This window comes from Rhinolophus sinicus, chromosome 12 (assembly GCF_057876585.1).
Source record: "Rhinolophus sinicus isolate RSI-liver-muscle chromosome 12, RSI-T2T, whole genome shotgun sequence".
NCBI lineage: Eukaryota > Metazoa > Chordata > Mammalia > Chiroptera > Rhinolophidae > Rhinolophus > Rhinolophus sinicus.
This window is the reverse complement of record NC_142512.1, coordinates 41983388-42005832: the sequence shown is the minus strand read 5'-3', so window position 1 is coordinate 42005832 and position 22445 is coordinate 41983388. Positions and strand designations below refer to the sequence as shown.

Here is a 22445-nt window from a genome sequence, read left to right as displayed (position 1 = left end):
GCCTGCTTCTTTGATAGTTGAGGGACTCTCAGGTTGGGACTTCATACACACATCACCATTTGAGAAAAGCTAGTTTTAACGTGTAATGTTGGCCATCAGCATAAATGACTTGGGGGAAGGTTATATATTTTGGGAAGGGGGCTCTGCTGAAATCCCCAGACTTCATACAATTCCAAACAAAGCCCCACATACGACTTCAATTACCACCAAACATTTCCAGATCCCCTCCCCCAACATAAACTAACACACGCAAACACTAAAGTAGGGGTCTAACTTACTTTCTCCCTCCTCCCAAAGACTGCTAACAAAGGGGGTTAAGGCACCATATTCCCCATCACCATTTAGCTAAAAAAAAACAAGGTCTGGGGCAGGGAACCTCTTCTCCACCTCATCCCCAACCAAGTAGGTGGGGGGGGGGGAGGGAGGGGGGGGAGAAGGAAGGGAAGGAGGTGTGGTTTGGTTAAACTAATAAAAAGTTACAACCCTGTTAAATACAATTAAAGGGCTAGATTGCTAGAAGATAATTAAATGCACTTTATTATTATGATTATTAGCTTCTAATTTGCACTATTATCAAGAAACAGGAGATGGTGAAAAATTGAGTTCTGTGGCATACTTGTTCCACCCACCCCCTTGACCCTCAAATCAATCCTTTGGAGTTAAAATTCTAAAATATGCCAAATAGTTGGGGGAAATTATGTGTATTGGAAACTGCAATTCTCATACCAGTGTCAAAGATACTTTAAGAAAAGTCTTGACTTTTATTTGTGGGGGGTAGAGGGAAGATAAGAAACATCTGTTATAAACATTCTATCAATCTTGAGATATAGAATGTCATGTAAACACTCAACCCCACCCCCACAGTCACAAAGAGCCTGCCCAGAGCCTTCTTCCAAAGCAAAGATACCCACTTTTTTTCTTCTTCTTCTTTCTGGACAAGTTTGAAAAGAAACCAGTCTTTTGTCAAAGGAAAACTAAAAATCCCACCAGCCCATCAGTCCCCTCCCTCCAACCCAACCCATTTTTATTGCTTTTTGAAAAAAAAAAAAAAAAGAAAAAGAAAACCCAAGCAACAAAAACCCACACATAACACACAAACCAACCCACAAACTGCTAACCTGTATGCCAGAGAAGATATTCGGTTGAAGGGGTGGGGGGAGCGGGCGGGGAGCAGTCTGCAGCGGAAAGGGGAAAGATGCAAGTGCATCATCAAACCCCAATATTTGCGAATTAATGCTCCTCCTAAAAGTGGAAGCGGTCACGATCAGTACTCAAGGTTTTGTGTGTGTGTGTGTGTGTTTGTGTATGTGTGTATGGGGGGGTGTATTTGTTTCAAAATACACTTCACAAAGCACTTTCGGCTCACTCCAAGCGCTTGAGGCAGCAAGCTGAAAAGTCACGGAGAAAGATCTTCCTGCCTGCAGGGTAGTGGGCCAGCGGGGTGGAGGCCATTCCACACACGCTCTCTGCCCTCTCCCCACCACCCCACCCGTTGGTTTGGTTTTTTTTTTTCTTCCACGTCTTCATCTCCGTTGGGAGGGTTCCAACGATCGAGTGAAGGAGACAGGACAAGTGCGAAGAGAAAGGGGGGAAGGAAAATAAAACGAGAATCCAACTAAGTCTTGTTCAAAAGTATCCAACAGCTTCCCCAGGCCCAGCGTCAGTGAGAAGGCTCACAGATGTGGCTTTAGAAGTTGAATGTAACAAACCAGCCAACACCTCTTCCAGCTGGCCCAGGCCTGCCAAATCACCAAAAACTCCGAACCAAAGTGGGGGGTGGTGTTTGAAAGGGCACTGAGGAACGGCGAGAACCCCCTCAACTCCTCCCACCCCCCTTTCCTCAGCCCTGGCGCCCCTCGTTGCTCCTTTTTTTTCTTTTTTCTTTTAAATAGAAAATATATAATTAAATTTACAAAGACTATTTACAATTTTAATTACAAACCTGGTGGGGTGTTGGGCAGAGTTATCTTTAAAAAGCGACCTAAAAAAGAAATGGTTTCGATTGTTCTTTATTTAAAAAAATAAAATAAGGAGTCTGTAGGAGCCCCCCCGGGCGGAGGAAAGCGCACTGCCGCTCTGGCCTGGGGACACCCCCTCACACTGTGGTCTCGCCGTGCCGGCTGTTGGTGAGACGCGTGTAGAACTTCCTCCACGAGTGCAGCGTCTTGCCAGACCAGATCCAGAAGCCCGACGTGATGCCCACGATGAGCGTCATGAGGTATTTGATCATATAGACGGTGAAGTCGGGCGACATGCGCGGCGTGTAGTGCGCCGGGCACGGGATGGCCAGGCTCTTGCAATGCTGGCTCACCCACGAGCGCTCCCAGTGCTCGCGGAAGGCCTGCTCGTAGAAGTAGCAGGCGATGACGATGGTGGCGGGCACCGTGTAGAGCACCGAGAAGACGCCGATGCGCACCATAAGCCGCTCCAGCTTCTCGGTCTTGGTGCCGTCGTGCTTCATGATGGTACGGATGCGGAAGAGTGACACGAAACCGGCTAGGAGGAAGGACGTGCCTATGAACAGATACACGAAGAGAGGCGCCAGCACGAAGCCCCGCAGCGGGTCCAGGCTGTTGAGGCCCACGAAGCACACGCCACTCAGCAGGTCGCCGTCAATCTGGCCCATGGCCAGGATAGTGATCGTTTTGACCGCCGGCACGGCCCACGCGGCCAGATGAAAGTACTGCGAGTTGGCCTCGATGGCCTCGTGACCCCACTTCATGCCCGCTGCCAGGAACCAGGTGAGCGACAGGATGACCCACCAGATGGAACTGGCCATGCTGAAGAAGTAGAGCATCATGAAGAGGATGGTGCAGCCCTCCTTCTTGGTGCCCTGTACCACCGTGCGGTAGCCGTCCTCGGAGAAGCGCTCGTTGCACACCACGCGCTCTTGGAGAACGAAGCCCGCGATGTAGGCCACGGACACCATAGTGTAGCAGCCAGACAGAAAAATGATGGGCCGCTCGGGGTAGCGGAAGCGCTGCATGTCCACCAGGTACGTGGTGACGGTGAAGAAGGTGGAGGCGCAGCACAGCACTGACCAGGTGAGAATCCAGAGGCGCGCGAAGCGCGTCTCCTCTTGCGAGAAGAACATAGAGCCATCCGGCCGCGCGGGCTCGCAGGGCGCCGCGCAATCGCGCTCGCCCAGGAACTTGTAGCTGAGATAGGACGGCACCTTGAGGACGCGCGGGCAGTGGAACGGGTGCTCCAGCGTGGCGTAACGCGGGGGCGAGCCGCCGCCGCCCGGGCCGCCCGGGGTGCCCCCAGCACCCGGCTGCAAGCCGGGCGGTGGTGCGGTGGTGAGCAGTGCTGGCGAGCCGTCCTCCGAGTGGTTCTGGCCCACGCAGATCTGCTCCGCACCGTGGCGCGGGAAGTGCTCGCAGCGCAGGCGCTCGGGCCACTGGAAACCGAACTTGTTCATGAGTGCCTCGCAGCCCTGGCGCGCGCGCTCGCAGATAGAGCGGCACGGCGGGATGGCCTGCTCCAACACGGTGCACACCGGTGCGTACATGGAGCACAGGAAGAAGCGCAGTTCGGGCGAGCACTGCACCTTCACCAACGGGTAGAACTGGTGCACCTCCAGGCCCGCGTCCTCCTGGTTCGTATGGCCCAGAAGGTTGGGCATGATGGTCTGGTTGTAGGCGATGTCCGTGCACAGCGGGATGGAGATGGGTTGGCAGAAGCCGTGGTCCGGGATGGAGATGCCCTTCTCCCCGTGGAACTGGGCCGGCCCCGCGGCGGGCAGTAGCAGCAGCAGCGGCAGCAGCAGGCGGGGCAGGGCGCTGCGGGGCCGCATGCTGGCCGCCGCCCCCCACCCAGCTCCCCGGCGCCCCCCCGCCCCCGCCCCCAGCCCCGAGACCGCGCTCCTTCCCCTCCGCCGCCTTGCCGCGCGGCCGCCGCCTCCCGCGCCTCTTTGCAAACTTTGCTTGCGGCCGCAGAGTTGGGGAGGCCGGGCGGGGGAGGGGGCGGCGCGCCTGCCCGCTAGCTCGCCGCGGTCGGACTGAGCAGCCGGAGCCACCGCGCGCGGCTTGCCCTCTCTCCTCTTCTTCCTCCTCCTCTCGCCTCTCCCCTCCCTTCTCCGCCCAGCAACTCCTTTGTGCCTTCCTCCAGCCCTCACCTCGGCCTCTCCGATCCCAATTAGTCGGTTTCAAGGGGGCCCCCGCCAGCAGCCCCGCCCTCTCCTCAGCCCCCCAAAAAAGGGAACCTTGAAACCGCCCCGTCGAGCTCTAAGTACCATCCCAAAATGTGCTCTTGGCCAATCAGATTTAAACCCCAGGACCAGCCCCGAGGGCTGGATTGGTCGACCACAACATAATGAGCTCAGAAACCAGATGCCAACAAAACTTTCCCCCCTCCTTTTGCTTTTAAAGAGACAAGCTATTATTATATTAAGGGCTGTTTGCCCAGCACGGGATTTCTCCGGAGTCGCGGCGGTGAGATCCGGCGACACGCATTCCCCAGAACTGCCGCGGACCCAAGCCACTCAACCCTGGATCACTTTTCTTCCGGGGGCCAAGGCGCTCTTCAGGGTAGGGCCTCTTTAAATCCTTGCCTCCGCCCCTGCTCCTCGAACCCCACCTATTTCAGTTCAATTTTTCAGATCAAGTGAAAAATCTCAAGTTAAAAAAAAATTTTTTTTAAGAGAGAGACATTTAAAAAACTAACAGCTCACAAAGACTTTTCTCTCAGTCCCTTCTCATGGAGTCCAAACAAAAGTTTCACTTCACTCTATATGTAGACCCCTAGGAGTTTGCCTCGCCCCTCCCCCTACACACACCCTTAAATAACCCTCTGAAAAATGAGAGCCTGTCTCTTTAAGAGCCTCTTAAAGGGGCCTGGACTCCAGGGCGTAATTGCCCCGTAGCGAGCACAAAGGAGCCCATTATGGTTCTTTGTGTTCGGTGGCACCTCAAAGTGAGAAAACTCAGGAACTTAGAGGCCCGGAGCTGGAGGGTTGGGCGGGGGTGTGAGAGGGGTGAGGTGGAGGAGAATGGTCGGGAGCTGCGGCTTCTCCCTCCCCCTTCCGAGGCAAATCTTAATTATGCAAAGTAAAGTTTAGTTGCCATAAAGAGGAGGTCTTAATCGAAGGTTAATGGTGGGGGGTGGGGGGTGATGGGTTGTTTTGGGTGAAGAGATGACTTTCTTAGGCCGTTTGGGGGAATTTTCCTTCTCTCTCCCCAGTTTTGCCTCCGCTCCCTAAAAGCTTCCAGATTATTGTCTCCTGGGAGAGAGGAGAGTTTTACCCAAATCTTAAGTGATTCCACAGCAGAAAGGGATGATGTGAGTGGTGGTGTGAGTGGTGAGGGAGGAGAATGGGGTTTGTTGTGGATTATCACCCTCCCCCATCTCTCACCTGGTTTTGGGTGGGTGGCAGTGGTCAGCAGGGTTCCTGCTAGTTTAAAGATTTTTTTCTTTTTTCCCCTTCTAGGATTTTAAATTTGAGAGGGGAGTTTTGCGGGGAGAGGGAGGATTTGCATGTAAATCTCCTGGGCCTGGTACTGGATGATGGATCAATTATTTCTATTGTCTCTCCCTAGGGAAGGGGGGGCGGTGGTTACTTAAAAAGAAGAAAGAAAATTGAGTTTAGAAAAACCCTTTGCTTCTCAGTATGGGCCAAATCCTCCGAGCCTGGAGAACTGTTTCTTGCTCTGATCTAGAAAAGGATTGCTTTACAAACAACAACAAAAAGAAATGTAAGGGAAAGAAAGAAGAAAGGAGTAGGGAGAAGGAAAGAAAATTCTAGGTGGATTCATACAATGGATACAGGTTTGACAGGATTTGTTTTTTCTTTTCTTGATTGAATGATATACAGTACAGATTTTTCAGGTTTTTTATAACGTGAAAATACTTTTTATTGTATCCTGGAGAAGTTGACTTTTCATTACTTTAGGAAGTTTTCCTTCAAAATCAGGAGGATATGCCTTTGCTCTCCATTCCACCCATAAGTCCACTTCCGTCCCGGAGCCATCTGGGGATGGAAAAGTTATGCTCTCCTGCCCTGCAGGGCCCAAACTAAGCCTGAGGTGCTGTTCCTTCAGACCTTCCATCCTACTCTACCTCCCTCCGAGGCATCCTGAAGTTAGTACCAAGCCTCAAAGCTGAGCAGTGAAAACAAACAGGAATAAGATAGGTTTCTACACTCCACTTAGGAAGCCGAGTCCCATAGGAAATGGAAAGCAAATCTCTAATGGAAATGCAGCATCTTCGATTTCCTTCCATGACAAACCTGTTTTCCTGCCCTAGGGTCAGGCTTGAGTGACAGTTATCCTTCCCCAGCCACCCCCAAGGCAAAGGGAGAGCTGGAACTGGAAAAAATAAAAGACATTCTTTCATTCACTCAGTCTTTCACACCTTCAACACACTTTTATGGGGTTTTCTTATTTCAAACCACTGTGGTTGGTGCTGTGGGGGACATACAGGAAAATGACAGCATCCCTGCCCTTTAAGAGTTTATAGTATCCCAGAAGAAAGTGATTCTATGAAGATCTTACATATATCTAGTATTTTTACATGAAATTTAAATCACGATATTTCATGATTACTCTTGTCCTCCATGTGAGGGACTTGGGGGTGAACAAGACCACAGGCTGCATCTTCAGACGGCAGGCCTACCCACAGCACTTTCCACTCCGCCAACCTGCCTTTTGATTAAAACAATTCCGTAACTAAAGGACATTAACAGATTCTATTTAAACACTTCATGATGTCATTTGATAGATACAGCACTTAGTTCTGATATTTCTTTTTTAATTAACTTGAACATTGACCTGGACCTGATCTCTAACTACCACTAGCAGCATGGCCTTGGAACAGTCACTTCACTTCTTTGAATCTGTTTTCCCATCTGCAGAGTGGGGATAAACCAACAGATTTTTTAAAATATGCGACTACACATCAAAAATCTTTCTGAATGACAAAAATAAATGTCATAACAATCATAAAGCACCTTTCAAAACCAAAAAGCTACATTAATTAATATTCATTCAGCAAACATCCTTGGGTCCCTAGGGTAATTGCCCATTTATTGAGCTCCTGCTAAGCATTGCCCGTACATCATGTATATGCCTACAAAGTAGGTGCTGCATTTTGTTTACGGTGAAGAATTGGACCTTAGGTGAAACTTGCCCACTTTCTCCAGGTCACGTAGGAAGTGGCAGAGCTATGACTTAAACCCAGGCTTGCTTGGCTCTTAAAGCTGTGTTCTGTCTCCTACACCACACAACCCCTACTGTCTGTCTATAAGAATTGTGCGCTTCTATGCACTTAACAAATATATGTTGACCACCAGACCGAACCCCTGTTCCTGTGGAGCTTATATTCTGGTGAGAGAGACTCACATCCATCAGATAGTCACTTAAACGGATGTAAAATTGCCACAGGATTTGGTGCTGTGAAGGGAAAGTCCATGGTGATGGAAAAGCATAGTGGGGGAGAGACTCTGAGTTGGGGGACGCAATGGAGGCCTGTGTAGTTGGAGTGAGGAGTAAAGTAGGATGAGGAAAAGAGAGGCCAACAAGTATCAGACCCACAGGGCCCTGCGGACCATGTGTAAGGTACTAGCTGTAGAAATATGAACCCACAATCTTACGGTGGGGTGAAATAGATGGAATGGGTGGGGAGTACAAGTGTACAAGTATTTTAGCCCTCTTAGAGCCCCATGTACATCTGGGAGAGTGATGGCAGACGAGGTTTTAAATAAGCAGGAACCTTAGATACCATGTACACAGTCTGACCTCCTGGAGATGGAGAAACACTGGAGTGTTTAGGGAAGGGAAGTGGTCACACTTAAGTTTTAGAGAGTGCATTTGGGCAGCTGTGACGAGCATGCCTTGGCTGAGTCAGAGGTACCAATGAGGAATAGATTGCAAGAGACCAGGTGAGAGACGGTGAGGGTATGAACTGAGCTGTGGCAGTGTAGAGGCAGAGGAGAGAAGGGAGGGCCCAACCCAGGTTTCTGACCTAGATGGCCTGATGTCATTAACCAGGCTAGAAAATACAGGGACAGGGTAGATGATGAGCACAGTTAAGCCAGGTCAAGTCTGTGGTATGTCCAGGGGAAGGTGCCCAGAACCCAGGAGGCTCGAGCTCTGGGCTAGACTTAGATTCATACCTTTAGCCTACAGTTGGAGTCACCTAGGGAAGGCGGATTTGGTGGAAAGACCAAAGCTTGGGGATGCCAACATTTAAGGACCATGAGACTGTGGAGGAAGGAGACTGAAAAGGAGTGGTCGGGCCAGAAGAGAATGTCACAGGCTTGTTATTGCTGGTCTGGGAGCTTCAAGTCAGAATTAGTATTTACCTTGTTTCAGTTGTGAGAATTAAATGATATGGCATATGGCACTCACTTGATCTGCTCGTAGGTTAAAGGTTTGGTAAATCATAGCTATTACTTATATCCAATAAATTATATGCAAGCCTACAAAGTCTGCAGAGACCCAGGCTCCAGCTTCAGGGAGCTTACAGTCTAGGGGACAACCATCTGATGGAAAATCGGGCTGCTGTTCCACCCTGAGAAACATTTCTCATTGGTCTTGGGCTCCTGCTGTGGACTGGGAGCCTAAGTGTCCCCAGGGCACAGTGCCAATGTCACTTCTCCCCCAAATCCTGGGGCACGACTGTCAATCATTTCTTGGCTTACAAATCTGATATATGGAATAATTGTTGAGTGCCCCCTGTAAAGACGCTACACACTCCATTCCGTGGGATGGTCTGCGGCAGTAGAAATCACAGCCTGACGGAAGAGCAGACCAAATAGCTGGTGGAGAGGAAGGAAACCTGGTCTGGGGCTCAGAATGTGCGGGCTGCAGGCTTGGCTCCACCCCACACCTGCTGAGGAGCCTTAGGCAAGTCATTTTTCCTTCCTTAACTTCTGCTCCTTCATCTGTATGAGGATCAGAAAAACATTGATTGATTTTACCTTTGGGCCAGAGGTAGGGGGCTGTGAGACTAATGTTTGGATCATTGAAACGGTCCCTGCTTGATGCGACCTTGACAAGGTGAAAGGCTTGTGTGTTACAGAGAAGGAAAATGACAACCAGCCCACCGCAGGCACGCTTAGGAAAGCACAGGGACTTCTCCCAACTAAGGAAACATGGGGGCTCTGCCCCAGGCTCCCCACTCCTACGCAAAAATCCTGTTGTCTCTGGCCTTTCCCTTTTCACTTGCCAAGGGGATGAGTTTAGGTAACTGTATGCGTCCCTGTCTCCTTGCTTCTTTCCTGTTAGAACACCTTCCTTCCAGAAAATTCATGCTTCCTAGTAGAGTTATGGGTCCCCTCTTTGTTTCCTCAGTCTTAGGTTGGTACTCTTTCCTTCCCGAAGCACTGGCGTCCCTCCATCCTAGAGGGGAAGGGGTGTGCGTGTGTCTGTTTAGGAGTGGGAGGAGTGAGGAAGAGAACCTCTTTTCAGATACTTTGAGATCCTTAGAGGTTTTATTCTTTGAGTAACAAAAATACTCTACTCTCAGTGGGGTAGGTCCTAGACCCTCTGTGGAAAACAGGTTTGAGCCTTCAGAGAATCTACTTAGCTATCCCCTTCCCCAGCCCGCAAGGTGTTCCTCGGCTCTGTGAGAATCTTCCCATCCTGCTCTCTCCCTGAGCCTGGCCGCCAAGAACTGGAATCCACCCTCCATTGAGCTCTCAGGGAACCGGCCCTTCGAGTCCGACACAGAATAATCGGGCCTAGAACTCCTAGAGTCCCCACTTGTATGTCCCCTACAGCACCTCATCCCACCCCCTGACAAGTTCCAAGGCTGCCCCGGGCTATGGGGACAGAGGCAGAGTGTAGAGTTGGCAGAGTACAGGTGTTATCCCCTTTATCTCTCCAGCACCCTTCTCCAGGGTCTCTGGATGGCAAAATGGGCCACAAAAGGATTAAACAAATATAACATCTATTAATTAAGGACTTTAATTAGCACCTGCCTAGACCCAGCAAAAGCAAGGTGTGGGCAGGGGGGGGGGGGGAAGCTGAAAAATCAATGCTGAGTTAGTTAATGAGGTTCTTAGGTGTGACTGTGCCTTATTGGCCCAGGAAATAAGCGTGGTGGGAATGAATGAGTCAGATATTTTGTGTCTTGGAAGCTTCTAGAACCTAATGCCAAGAGGAGAGGAATGGGAGAACTTGAATCATAGATTTGTAGATGTGGAGGGGTTGTCAGGAGTGATGCGTGTGGGGGTACTCACTGAGGAAGGAGGACTGATAGGTTTGTTTCCCAGTTGGGGCTCCCCTCCTGCTCCAGCAGAGCACACACTTTCATTCCTGGCTGCACTCCATCTCCTAACTTGCTCTTTCTTTTCCCTCTTTCTTTATCTTTCTTTCTTTTCATTCTTCCTTGTCCCCTTCGCTTCTCCCAGAATTTCTCTCCTTTTCCTCCAGGCTGGGCCACCTCACCCCCTCCCCTTTCTCTTTCCTGTAACTTAAGCTGTTGTTGGGAGTTGGAGGAGCTGGTCTGGTTTGAAAGGAGGCCCCACTGCTTTTCAGGGAGGAATTGAAACCATGGAGCTGGGGGTGAGGGGAGGCAGAGGGGGAGGGGGGCGACTTGAGAAATCAAAGCGGCTGCAGCTCCATCTGGGAAACCAACTTTGATTTACTAGCAAGGACCTGGCTCTCTAACCAACCCCCCAGCCCTGCCCACTCCCCCTCCTTCCCTGGACATTGCTTTGTGGTGTTAACTGGGGGGTAGGAGTGCTGACTCCCTCCCCCCAGCCTGAAAGCCTGTTCTTGTCCTGGGAGAATCAGCCTGGGGGACCCTGGCTAAGTTGGGCTGCAGATGCTTCTAAAGGGGACCCTGGGTTTCTGGAGCTGGGTGTGGGAGGGGCCCCCTGGGAAGGAAGAACACCCCTCGGCCCAGGCAGCCTGGCCCCATAGCCTCGGCCCTGCTCTGGCTTGGAGAGACCCCTTCCCCAGAGATGTGGGGCTGGGCTAAGGAGAGGAAGCCAGGACTTCATCTGTCTGTGGTCTTTCCCTCAGAACTGGGGGGTTGGGGCCAGGGATGGGGAGTAAGAGCCAAGAAGAGAAAATGGCTGAGAAAGAAAAGGAAAATCTATTTTACTAAATCATTTTGTGTTGAAATTCAATGTGGATTCTGAAAAACACTGAGTTCCAGTGGGGACTCAAGGCCATGTTGGATGGCAGTGCCATCTCTCCTCCCTTCCTCTCTGTCACCTGTTTCTGTTTCACCTTGCTCCTTCTCTAGCAAATCCTTAAACTCCTCAAGTTTTAAGGTGCTCGCTAATGGAACCTCTGCAATCCAAATCGGGTCCCAAGGGTCCTGAATGTCAGTGCCTAAGTTGGAATAGAGAAGAAAATAGGTCATGACTGAAGAAATTCCTGGACTATTGATCAGCTAGTCCACCTCAGAGGGAGGGTGGAGATTTAAATCCCTGGACTCCTGGGTTCCAAGCAGAGCCCCGTTCCCCTGTACCCCTACCTCACCAGTATTTTTCAGGGTCCACGCATCCAACCTTCAGGACCAGCTCTCAGGAAGGAAAGGAAGGGGCTAACTCGGTATTTGCCCCCACCCAAATCAAACCTCGTCAGAGCGTACAGCACTGTGTGGAACTCCCCATCAGAAGTCCTGCTCCAGGACAATGTTCTCGAGTCCATGCATCAGAATCATGGGAGAAGCGGTGCTGTGGCAGGCTTCACTGATTGGCTATACAGATTGCTGGGCCCTCCGAAGGATCTGAATTTACAATCCCCAAGTGATTGCTATACACACTGTAGGGCGATCTGCTTCCCAGACCACTCAGTTAGCTTTCAGAACCCGGTTTATCCTGGCAGCCGCCCAATCCTGCTCTATCTCCCACTCCAAACTCACTCAACCACCCTTCAAAATCTAACCCCCATGTGTTTTTCTAGCATGAACTTCCTCTGCACTTGCTACATTGTGGTGGACAAGATGCACATCCATTCCCACTTCCTTCTAAGTACCTTCCAGTGCTGCAGAAGCTGGACAGCCAAAAACCACATCTCAGCCTCTCTTGCAGCTAGGTAGAGCTCTAGATACACAAGGCATTCGTTTGAGACTTGGAAGGTGGAAGGGAGAGGACGCCATGTTCTTGTTGATCCAGCTGTTTCTGCTGGTAGACAAGGTCCTGGAATGGGATCTTTCCCGCAGCGGCACCGAGTGTTCAGTCTCTTGGACAGCAGTAGCAGCATGGCACTGATTCCGGTGGGGCTATGGGGTTCCACCTTTGACCTTACTCCCGATGGCAGCCTCCTGATTCTGCCTACCGGATTGTGGCAGAGGTGTTAGCTCCTACTGGAGGATCATTTCTGTGGCGTCATGATAAAGTCTGCTCCTCTAGCCCATCCAACAATTTGCAAGCATCTAATTCCTTGTTGTTTTAGTCTGCTCAGGCTACCGTAACAAAATACCATAGATTGGGCGGCTGACGCAACAGACATGTATCTTCTCAGTTCTGGAGGCTGGAAGTCCAAGAGCAGGGTGCCAGCAGGGTTGGGTTCTGGTGAGGGCTAGCTTCCTGGCTTGCAGATGGCTGCTTTTTTTGTGGTGTGCTCACATGGCCTTTCCTTGGTGTGTCCAGGTAGAAAGAGAGAAATCTCTCTCCTTTTCCTTGGAAGGCCACCAGACCCATCAGATTAGGACTCCATCCTTATGGCCTCATTTAACCTTAATTACCTCCTAAAAGCTCTGTCTCCAAACACATTCACATTGGGGCTTAGAGCTCAACATATGCTTTTGGGAGGACACAATTCAGTCTAAAGCACCTGCACTAGATATACTTCTGCCTAAAGCACCTAGAATGGTTTGTTTCTTCCACCAAATCCTGACTTTACCTGTAAACTAGACAGAGCAGAACACTTGGTACTTTCACATTCTATGTCCTTGCCCCTGTGGGCCTTTTTCAGAATGCCCTCCCACCACTGTAAATCCTTAAGTCCCCTTCTCTCTGGCGCTTCCCTGTTCCTATTCCCGCCCTCCTTTCTCTGGGTTCATGCTTATAGCATTTAGCATTTGGTATGTGTTATTTATGTATGTCTAATAACCCCTCTCAACAAGATAGACTCTTGAGGGCAGAGGCTGTCTTAATTTTTGTGAACACTCTAGTGCCTATAATAGGTGGTAAATAGTACGTGCTCAGTAAAAATTGATTAAGTGAATCAATGCCCTCTATAAGTAGGGCAGGGCCTAAAGAAATCCTTAGGTTGGGTGGTCTAAAGACTCAAGCATCCTGCCCTGGACACCCAGCCTGACTCCCTTTCCCTGACTGCTTTGCCCACCTCTGGAACCCACACTTAGGGAGCGGAGATGCTAAGCTCCGAGGAGGAGAATAAGTAAGCCAGGTTTCTAGGGTCCAGGTTTCCAGCTTCCAGTTTTGACAAGATTATCCAGTTCCTTAGAGCCATATTTAATTGCCAATCTGAGAAGGAGTGAAAGGAAAATCAAATTTAACATCCTGGGGAGAAAGTATGAAGTGGACCCAGGAGATCTAAGTGCTCGGGTCCTCGCCTTGGTACTTATTAGCTCTCTGACCTTCAGGAGTCATTTGGCTTCTCTGAGTATCAGTTTCTCCATCTGTAGAACAGGTACAATAAATCTGTCCTGTTCCCTTTGAAGTGAGACTTGAATGAGAAAATGGATTTGTAGGGACAATTATTTTGGGAAGGGAAGCTTAAGGTGGTACATGCTGCTCTGTAACCTGGAAGCAGAATGTCAACCAGAGGGCACCCAAAGGCCTGCACAGAGGCATGGGAGGGAAGCAGACCTACTGAAGAGGCAGGGTGCTGGGGCAGAGCACTGGCCTCCACAAGCAGAGGAGATTTGCATCGCGGCTGTCTACTTCCTTACTGTATCCGCTGGACAGGTCGCTCAGGCTCGTGGAAGCTCAAACCCTTCATCTCTAAAATGAGGATGTTAATCTCTTTCGAAGGGTTGGGAGGATTAGATGAGGCGGTAACTGAGCAGTAACTTCACTTCATGGACACTCAATACAAGTCTTTTATATTTGTTTTTCCTTCTCTCCCTAGATCAGGTAGAGGCATCTGGAGAGGGGGTTTTCTAGGGAAATTCAGACTTCTACTACCTGAGGGATTCGGGATGGTTTTCCCCATTGCTGGGCCACTCGGATTAACCCTTGAGGAATTCTGTGGCCTGAGAGCTGGCAGTATAGAGGGACAAATATGCTAATGCTGGGTTAAAGTCAATATCTACAGGGGACTTCAGTTTTGGGAACCGAGTGACAAGGTATCTTTGAAGCTGGAGCTGACCCAGTTACTCTCCAGGCATCTATCTTTTGACACCCTCCCCAATTCTTTCAAACGTCTCTGAGCATCCCAAAAGGAGAGGAGCTGACTCATTAGGAAGCAAAAAAAGAAATAAGGACCTTAGCTGAGCCCTCTGAATATCTTCTTTTGTTGGGCGGGGACTTCGTGTTGAGGCAGCTTCTGATGGGACCCCAAGGATGGAATTGGGAGAAGCAGGTCCTACCTTGTGGGTGCGGATCACTGGAAGGAGAAGAAAACACACTTTCCTTCTCTCTCCAGGAAGCTTTCCTTCCCTGCAGCTAGTGCCCCAAGGAATCCCCCCCCCCCTCCATTCCTGGCCCTTCCCTTAGAGAGCCTGCTGAGCCTGGAATGAGAAGAATCTGAACTACAAACAGACCTCCCAGAGGCACCCCCAACTCTCCCCTAACCACTCCAAGCCAGCGAAAGGCTGGCTTCCTGGAGCGGAGACTAAGAGGCAGGGCTGGGGTTTGGGCTGTGGAGAAGGGGCCTAGGTGGGGGGACTTTTTTCCTGAAGAGGGAGGGGAGCGAAGGATTGAGGGCAGGGTAGGGACTAGGCCATACAAGGACCATATTTTCTAAGCCAAAAATCAGAAGCAGTAAAAGTATACTTGCAGGGGCCATGGGATTGGGGGGGGGGGTTGAAGTCAAGCCTGTCCTAGAATAATCTAAGCTGTGAGGTCCCCACCCCAGGAATGACAAGCAGTCACCCAAATATAACCCAGGAGGAGAGAAAGAACTCAGTCAGTCTCCAACCCCCTCGGCTCTCTTTTTCTCCCTCTTTGGCTTCTCGCTCCGCCCATCTGAAACAGTAAGTTATGGTGGTCAGGAAGGGTCTTATAACCCCTCCAGGAGCTAGTCTCCCCCAGTCCTCAGTCTAGGCTGCACCACTGAGTCTGAGAAGGCTCTGAATGAGCTCAGAGGAGTTGGGGGCAGGGGCTGGCATCAGAGGAAAGATGGAGAGACTAGCCAAAAGGACCGAAGGCACAGAGCCAGAGGGGCCCCCTCCTGCCTGCCATACTTCCCCAGACCCTGGCCCCCTGCCCACTGTCCCCTTAGCATTCCCACCCCCACCTGGACCCAGACTGGAGCTTTGATATGAGTTAGCCAGGGCTGTTAGTGTCCACAAATGGCCAGGCAGTGAATCAGAGGGGAAACCCTGGGGAGGTGACCAGGGAGCAGAGGCTGCTGGAGCTGGAAGCTGCCTTAGGCACAATGACCTCTTTGCAGGGGCCGCTCTCTCCAGCTTGTATAACACAGCTCCTGCCAAGGGTGGTATAGAAAGGCACAGAGCCCACAGCGGGCTGGGGAAGGCCGCTGAAAAGGCAGCTTACGGGCTTCCTGCTGGGTGAGATGGATTAGGGGCCTGTGGGGAGGGAGCCAGGCAGTGAGAAAGGCACTGGCCCAAAGCCAGAGCCCCTTGCCCAAGGCCCTCTGGGATTAGGAGCCCCTGGGTGTCTGGCAGCCAGGGGGTCAGCACTCTCCATCTGGCCAAGGGGCCCAGCCAAGGCACACTGGGATGAGGAGACACCATGGAGTCCCCAAAACGGGGAGAAGGAAGGGGAGGAGACACTCCTGGATGAGCTAGCAAACTTCTAGTAGGAAAAGGGAGAAGGAAACGAACTGACTTACCCAGCTGTTTCACCTGTGTCTCCCTGCTGCCTTCCAGAGGGAAGGTTTCATCTTAGAGGTTCCCAGGGTGGGCAAACCTACCCTCTAGCCAGCCCTCTGCTTCTCGGGGACCCCAATGTGGAACAGAGTGAAGGGGGACCCACATAGTCCTAAAGTTACCACACAAGCATCAATTTAGGGGAAGAGCCCAGGTAGCCACCAAGACAAGCTGTGCAACGGAAACCCTGGGGGTACCTGGACTGTGACAGCCAGGGCTGGTTTCACTCTGGCCCAAGGCCCTGCTGTTTAATCTGTGAGATAGGATGAGCCACATGACGGAGTGGGATGAGCATTGAGGGAGGAGTCAAGGGATCTGAACTCCCCTCTGAATTTTGGTTTCACCACCAGTCAAAAAAGAAAAACATCTGTTCCACTTAACATATTGTCAAGAGATGACAAATGCATTCTGGACAGTAAAGTGCTATATGAATGCAAAGTACCAAGATATCGTTCTCCCTGGAGAGAGGGAGAGAGAGAGAGAGAGAGAGGGAGAGAGAGAGACAGAGAGACAGAGAGAGAAAGAGAAAGAGAGAGGGAGAAAAGGTGTCCCCAGGAAGGGGTGGGAACACACTGAGAACCAGAGACTACCATGGCGGGGGTGCTTTGTGTCTCCCTATATTGTCACAAGGACCTTAAGGGCCTCATTGCCCCCATTTTATAGATGAGAAAACTGAGGCTCAATATGTTATGTAATTTCTTGTCCAAGTTTATACAAGTTCATAAAACAAGGCATCTGAAGTAGAAGGCAAAACTCTCCAGTCTTTAAAAGGTTATGTGGCCCCAGGGTCTGGAAGCATTATTCCTGTGCTCCTATGTTCAGAAGATTTCTCCAGAGGTTTGATTCTTTCTCCTCCCTGGCTGGGCTCAGGCAGGAAGCAGGCTTAGATCCTTAATACCCTTCCCACTCCCCACAGTACAAAAGGTTCGTTGGGTTGCCAGAGTGAATGAGGAAGTCTGAAAGGGGGCCCAGCTGACCAGATAAGGTACACGTGGCCACTGGGGCCATTCTCTGAGGAGAAGGGGCTCTGGCGATGGGTACTTAGGCTCAGGGCATCCTTGGATCAGAGCTGCCCTGTCTCCCAACTCAGCTGGGTCAGCCCCCTTCTTTGTGCTCAGTTTTTTCCCACAGCCCGGCAAGGGGGGTGCTGGGATCCCAGGCCTACCCCCGCCTGCTGGGCAGCACCCCATCAAGTCCCACCGTAAAAAGCTTGGGAGTAGAGGAGGAGGGGGTTTTCCTCACTCCGAGGAGGCCTCGGCACCCTTCTCCCTTTCTGGGGAACAAGAAGCTTGCTAAAGACTTGGGCCCTTTCCCCATCCCCTGGCCCCAGCCCTGGCTCCCCCAGACAAAAAGCTGCTTTACATGAGAAGAGCAGGCTGGCCTGGCCTTACCCGGGCACTCAAAGAGGCGGTAGCCCCTGACAGCGGAGAGACTGCCCCTTCCCCCACAAGGAGGCCTCATTTAGTTGCAATTAGCAATTCTTTGCAACCCCTGGGGCTGAGAGGGACAAGTGCCCTTACCTCCCAAACCCAGCTTCTGGGCCTGGGCGCCCCTTCCCTCATCTCTCTCCTCCCCTCCCGCTTCCAGTCCCTTCCTTACCGCCTCACCCCCAGCTCTCCTGCTAGTCTGCCAGCCTCCCTGGGGTTCTCCAAAGATTGAAGCACCCAAAGGGGCCAGACCAAGGGTAGCAGGAGCAGGGGTTAGGGTGGGGTGAAGTTGGGGCTGCCTAGACTGGGGGACTCCCGCCTTTACTCACATGGCCCCTTCCTCCTCTCTTCCCACTTGCCACCCTCTCTCCGAATCAGGCTTAGCTTTTCCATCAGTCAGAGGGGAGAGATGGAAGGAAGAGAAGTTCTCAGAAAGAGAACTGAAGACAAGGCGTGGGTGAGTTGTTGGTATAGGGCTGGGTGCTGAGGGAGCGGAGGAGGCTCTGTCTCAGATAAAGTCTCCTTCCCTGGCTGGCCTAACCCTGGGTGTTACAATTTGGGCTCCCCCTTCCTTCAGGGGGCCTAAGAGTAGGGCAGGGGGCCTGGAGCCCTGATTCAACACCATCCAGGCAGAGAGAGGTAGGGTGGTGCAGCTTGGAAAAAGTAAAAGTGGAAATAGAATCAAGAGGCTCCTTTTAGGCTCCAACAAATCCACTCCTTGGTGTCTGATCCCTTCCTCAGAAGGGGGTGCGGGTACGAGGGAGGGAGGGAGGGAGAGGGGAGAGGTCTCCAAGCCCCTTATCCCCGTTAGTAGTTTCCTCTGGGGTCCTCCCTTCCCTTCTGTCCAAGTCTCCGGTAGGCTTTTTCTGCCGCCACCAGGGGGAGCCCTAGGTACAGGGAAGGCTCCCAGGCTCCCCGGGAGTGGAGATACCTGGCTAGGTCTGCAGTCTGGCCGCTTATCCTTCCCTCCACCAACCGGGCCTTCCTTTCCCCGAGGAGAGTGAGCGTCCTGGAAGACAAAAGTCCAGCTAAGGAGGTTCTGCCCCTGCTTTAAGGGTATGTGGGGGGTCGGACGAGATGGCCAACACTGTGATTCAGCTGGTGATCAAGGGAAGAGGCAAGGTTAAGGGACTAAGGCTCCCCTGGGGTCATCTCAGTGCCACATCCCCAGTGCAGCTCTTTTTGGAGGCGTCGGGGATTTCTGGATGGTATGATGGTGGTGGGGCATCTCCTAGGGATCTTCAGGATTTATGAAAGGAATAGGACACTGGGAACTTCAAGGCAGAGCAGGAGGTTCCTGGTTGAGCTGAACTCAGCGGGGTTGTTTTGGGGGGTCTTCTCCCCATTTTCAGTGTTGATATTACACTACCCAGGCAGATGTGGAGGGGGTCATTGTTTAGGTTTGGGAAGTGAGAAAGACAGATCTGGCTCCTTTTACCAACCTCCGGTGCGCTCTCAAAACTCACATCCTTAGAGCCTCCATCATATCCCCCGAGGAAACTGAGATCAGATGATGGCCCCAGGTGGTTGTAGGGAAGGAATCACTTAGCTTTGTTTCCTGTGGAATTTGCACATAACCCCCCTTTCCCTTCAGAAACCCCCAACCTCTGTTTGAGAAGAAAAAGTGCCCCATAAATAAAGAAAGGATGTGAGTTCCCACCCAGAGCTGAGGGGCCCAAAGGGGTAAATAGGCCAAAAGGAAAGTGAGGTCCTTCCCCTCAGGGGAGAGAGGCAGGGTTGGGCTCCTTTGGCGTCCAAAATCTGTCAGAGGGGAGTTTCACTGTGAGGCCCGATTCCAGGTCCTCAAAAGGGCAGGGGGGAGGCTGGGCATCTGGACACCTGGGATCTTGCCTCCTTTAGTTGCTGAGGTGCTTGGGTCTCTGGACCTGCAAAGCCTGTGAGGCCCTCATGGCCACCCACCTCCCCTGGGAGGAAGGAATTTAATGGGGGTCAAGTGTTGGAGCTCTGGGCAGGAAGCAGTTGTGAGCCAAAGGCAGGAAATGCTCCTCAAGAGCCATCCTCCCACAGCCAACCTCCTCTAAGGAGTTTGTTCACTGCACTCCCCTCTAGGAACAGTGAGAAGGGAGGACCTGGAAAGGGGAGGGAAATTGGGGCAGAGGTAGGAGGAGGCAGGCCTGCCACTCACCGCCCCACCCCCTCTCCTATCCCGGCAGGAGCCTCAAGCTGGCAATTTCCCCAGTCCCACCAGGCCCTCCCCTATTTTAGGTGTCTGGAGCTCCATCCTGCCAAGAGCCTTTGGCCCCACAGTCAAAGGCCCCTGCGTTCCAAGGTCTACCGGTCTTGGCTCCCTTTGCTTATCCCAGGAGCACTAGATGCTCCAGCCTCCCTGATTGACTTGGGGTTCCCTCTGCTTTGCAGCTTTGGCCACTGCTGTCCCCACTGGTCTTCTCTCCAGGGCCAAATTCTACAGGCCTTTGGAAGTCTGACTCAAAGCTGCCTGCATGATGAAAGGTTCCCTGGGCTCCTCCACCACTTTATTCTAACTTCTCAGAACACAGACCACATTTTCCCTTGTTTTAGAATTATCTGAGATCCTGTCTGTCTCTCCACTGGGCTGAGCGCTCCTAGAACTCCACTCCACTCCACAGAAATAAAAGGTGAGCCATCTATGCCATTTAAAATATTCTAGTAGCCACATTAAGAAGTAAAAAGAAAAAGGTGAAATTAATTTTAATAAATATATTTTATTTAACCCAATATATCCAAAATCTTATCATTTCTACGTGTAATCAATACAAAAATTGTTAATGCTAATATATATTCAAACTACATCTTTGGAATTCGGTGTGCATTTTACACTGACAGCACAACTCAGTCTGGTTCAGTCCTGTGCCCAGTGGTCACGAAGCTAGTGTCATATCGGACAACATTGTACTGAGATCAGAAATGGAAGCCCATGTCTACATTAAAAGTCCAGATAGATCTTGTTTAAAAAGCCAGTTGTTGGACCCAGAGAGCTTGAGCTTGAATACTAGCTCACCCACTAGCTGTGTGACTTTAGACATGTCCCTTAGCCACTCTGTGCCTTAACTGTCTCGTCTGTAAAATGAGTCTAACAAGCCCCATAGGATTGTTGTGAGGATTATGTGAAGTGCTTAGAACAATGTCCAGCGCACAGTAGGCACTCACTACAGGTTTGCTTGTCTTCATCTCTGCATGATGCTAACCTTGGACTGAAACAATTGTTAGCTGGAAGACTGAATGAAAGAAATAATGCTCTGTGGTACAGCAGATTGAGGCAGGAATAAACTGGGTGGGGTGAGGGAATTATGTCTGGAGAAGGTGGAACAGGACTGAGGAGGAAAAGGCTTGAGGAAAGCTCCTTAGAGGGCCAGACCTAGGTTTACAGATGTATGGCCATGGAATTTGGAAACAGTAACAGAGCAGCATAAAGCTGGAGTGATTCATTGCTGAAATGAAGCTTCTGAGGTTCAAAGAAGGGAGGTCTGCAGCCTTCAGAAAACGCCTCATGGAGCAGGGTAAGGTTAGGAAAACCAGCCGGCAGCGGGGGATAGGAGTTTGCTGAGTGCGTGGAGAAAGGGACTACTATGGGAGTCAGGCCCACCCCCTTGCTGGTACCCTTCCTCCCTCCAGCAGCGGGGCTCGTCGGAGGGAAGGGTCTGAGGGCTGCATTTTTAGGCCACAGCGCCCTCTGCTGGATTTGGGAACCAGGGGCAGCAGCAAGAGTGAGTGGTGCTGGAGTTTAAGGGAGACGAGGCGACAAAACCTTGGGCAGGGAAAATTCTGTGCCAGATACAGTCCTTTCCCATCCCCAGACAGTCCTGAGGAGATCACACAATCTGAATTCCTTGGTAAAAATGATAAGGAAGTTTATGCAAACTGAGCAGCCCCTGAAGTGTAATTGCTATTGCATCATCTTTATTTGCTCAGTTGGTGTAGATAAATGTGTGCTATATTAATTTCACCTCATAATCCTTTGAAGGTACAGGATTGTGAATCAGAGACAAATAATAATAATAGTAATAATAACAACAAGAATAGCAGCTAACGTTTATGTAGCCCTACTATGTGCCAGGTACTATTGTTTTATTATTTTATGGATGAGGAACTAAAGCACAGAGAAGTTGACATCACCTGACCAACGTGACACAGCTGACAGATGGCAGAGCCAGAATGAACTGGGCAGTCTGTCTCCGGAGTGTGTGCGCTGAACCATCACGCTACCTGCTGCTTCTCTGAGATCATCAAGAACATTGTCTCCCGTACGTGAGAAATAGTGAGTCAGGTCCAGTTGCTCCATGAATCTAGACCTTTCTAGTTTTGTTTCAGATTTTCTCTATATATTTTTACAAATCACGCCTAACATTTGTTGATTTTTATTTTGTACACTAAATGCCTGCCAGGTGTTGTGCTAATCACAGTGTTGGGTAGTCTCATTGGAGCCCCACAATGGCCCTATGAGATGACTACCTTTTACAGATCGGAAGGTGTGTTCATTTTCTATTGCTACATAACAAATGACGGTAGACTTATGGCTTAAAACAACGCACATGTATGATCTCATAGTTCTATGGGTGAGAAGTCCAGGCATTCTCATCACAAGAATGTTTTCCCCCTTTTTTTCTTTCTTTTCTTTATATTGTATCTATATGAGAAGATGGATGTTAGCTGAACCAATTGCAGCAATCATTTCATAATATATGTAAATCAAACCATCACGCTGTAGGCCTTAAACTTATACCTTTGTGTATGTCAATTATTTCTCAATAAAACTAGGAAAGAACAAAGAAGGTCAGGCATGGCTTAACGGGTCCTTTGCTCACGCTCTCACAGGCTATAATCAAGGTCAATTGGACTGTGTTCTCATTTGGAGGTTTGAATGGAGAAGAATCTGTTTCCAAATTCGATCAGGTTGTTGGCAAAATTCGATCAGGTTGTTGGCAAAAAACCAAATTCGATCTGTTTCCAAATTCGATCAGGTTGTTGGCAGGGTATAGTACTGAGGGTCCCAGCTTCTTTCTGGCTGTCAGCTAAAGGCAGTTCCTTTCCACATGGGTTTTCCCATGTATCGGTCAGGGTCCTCCAGAAAAACAGCACAAGTAGGGTGTGTGTGTGTGTGTG

At 50.6% G+C, this 22445-nt stretch overlaps 1 protein-coding gene and 1 long non-coding RNA gene across 2 annotated transcripts; one reads left to right on the top strand and one right to left on the bottom strand.

The window, feature by feature from the left end:
• Positions 1 to 738: 738 nt before the first annotated feature.
• FZD2 (frizzled class receptor 2) lies at positions 739 to 4135 on the bottom strand. Its single transcript, XM_019752192.3, has one exon. It carries the CDS (start codon positions 3794 to 3796, stop codon positions 2096 to 2098), a length of 1701 nt encoding a protein of 566 aa, XP_019607751.1. The 5' UTR covers positions 3797 to 4135; the 3' UTR covers positions 739 to 2095.
• A 14026-nt stretch (positions 4136 to 18161) lies between these two features.
• LOC141568880 (uncharacterized) lies at positions 18162 to 22245 on the top strand. Its single transcript, XR_012492128.2, has 3 exons — positions 18162 to 18398; positions 19884 to 19960; positions 21400 to 22245. It is a non-coding gene; the product is annotated as an uncharacterized LOC141568880 (long non-coding RNA).
• Positions 22246 to 22445: the final 200 nt, after the last annotated feature.

What these genes read in the sequence shown, in the direction of transcription:
- FZD2 (XM_019752192.3), bottom strand. Translation starts at nt 3,796, where the DNA reads ATGCGGCCCCGCAGCGCCCTGCCCCGCCTGCTGCTGCCGCTGCTGCTG.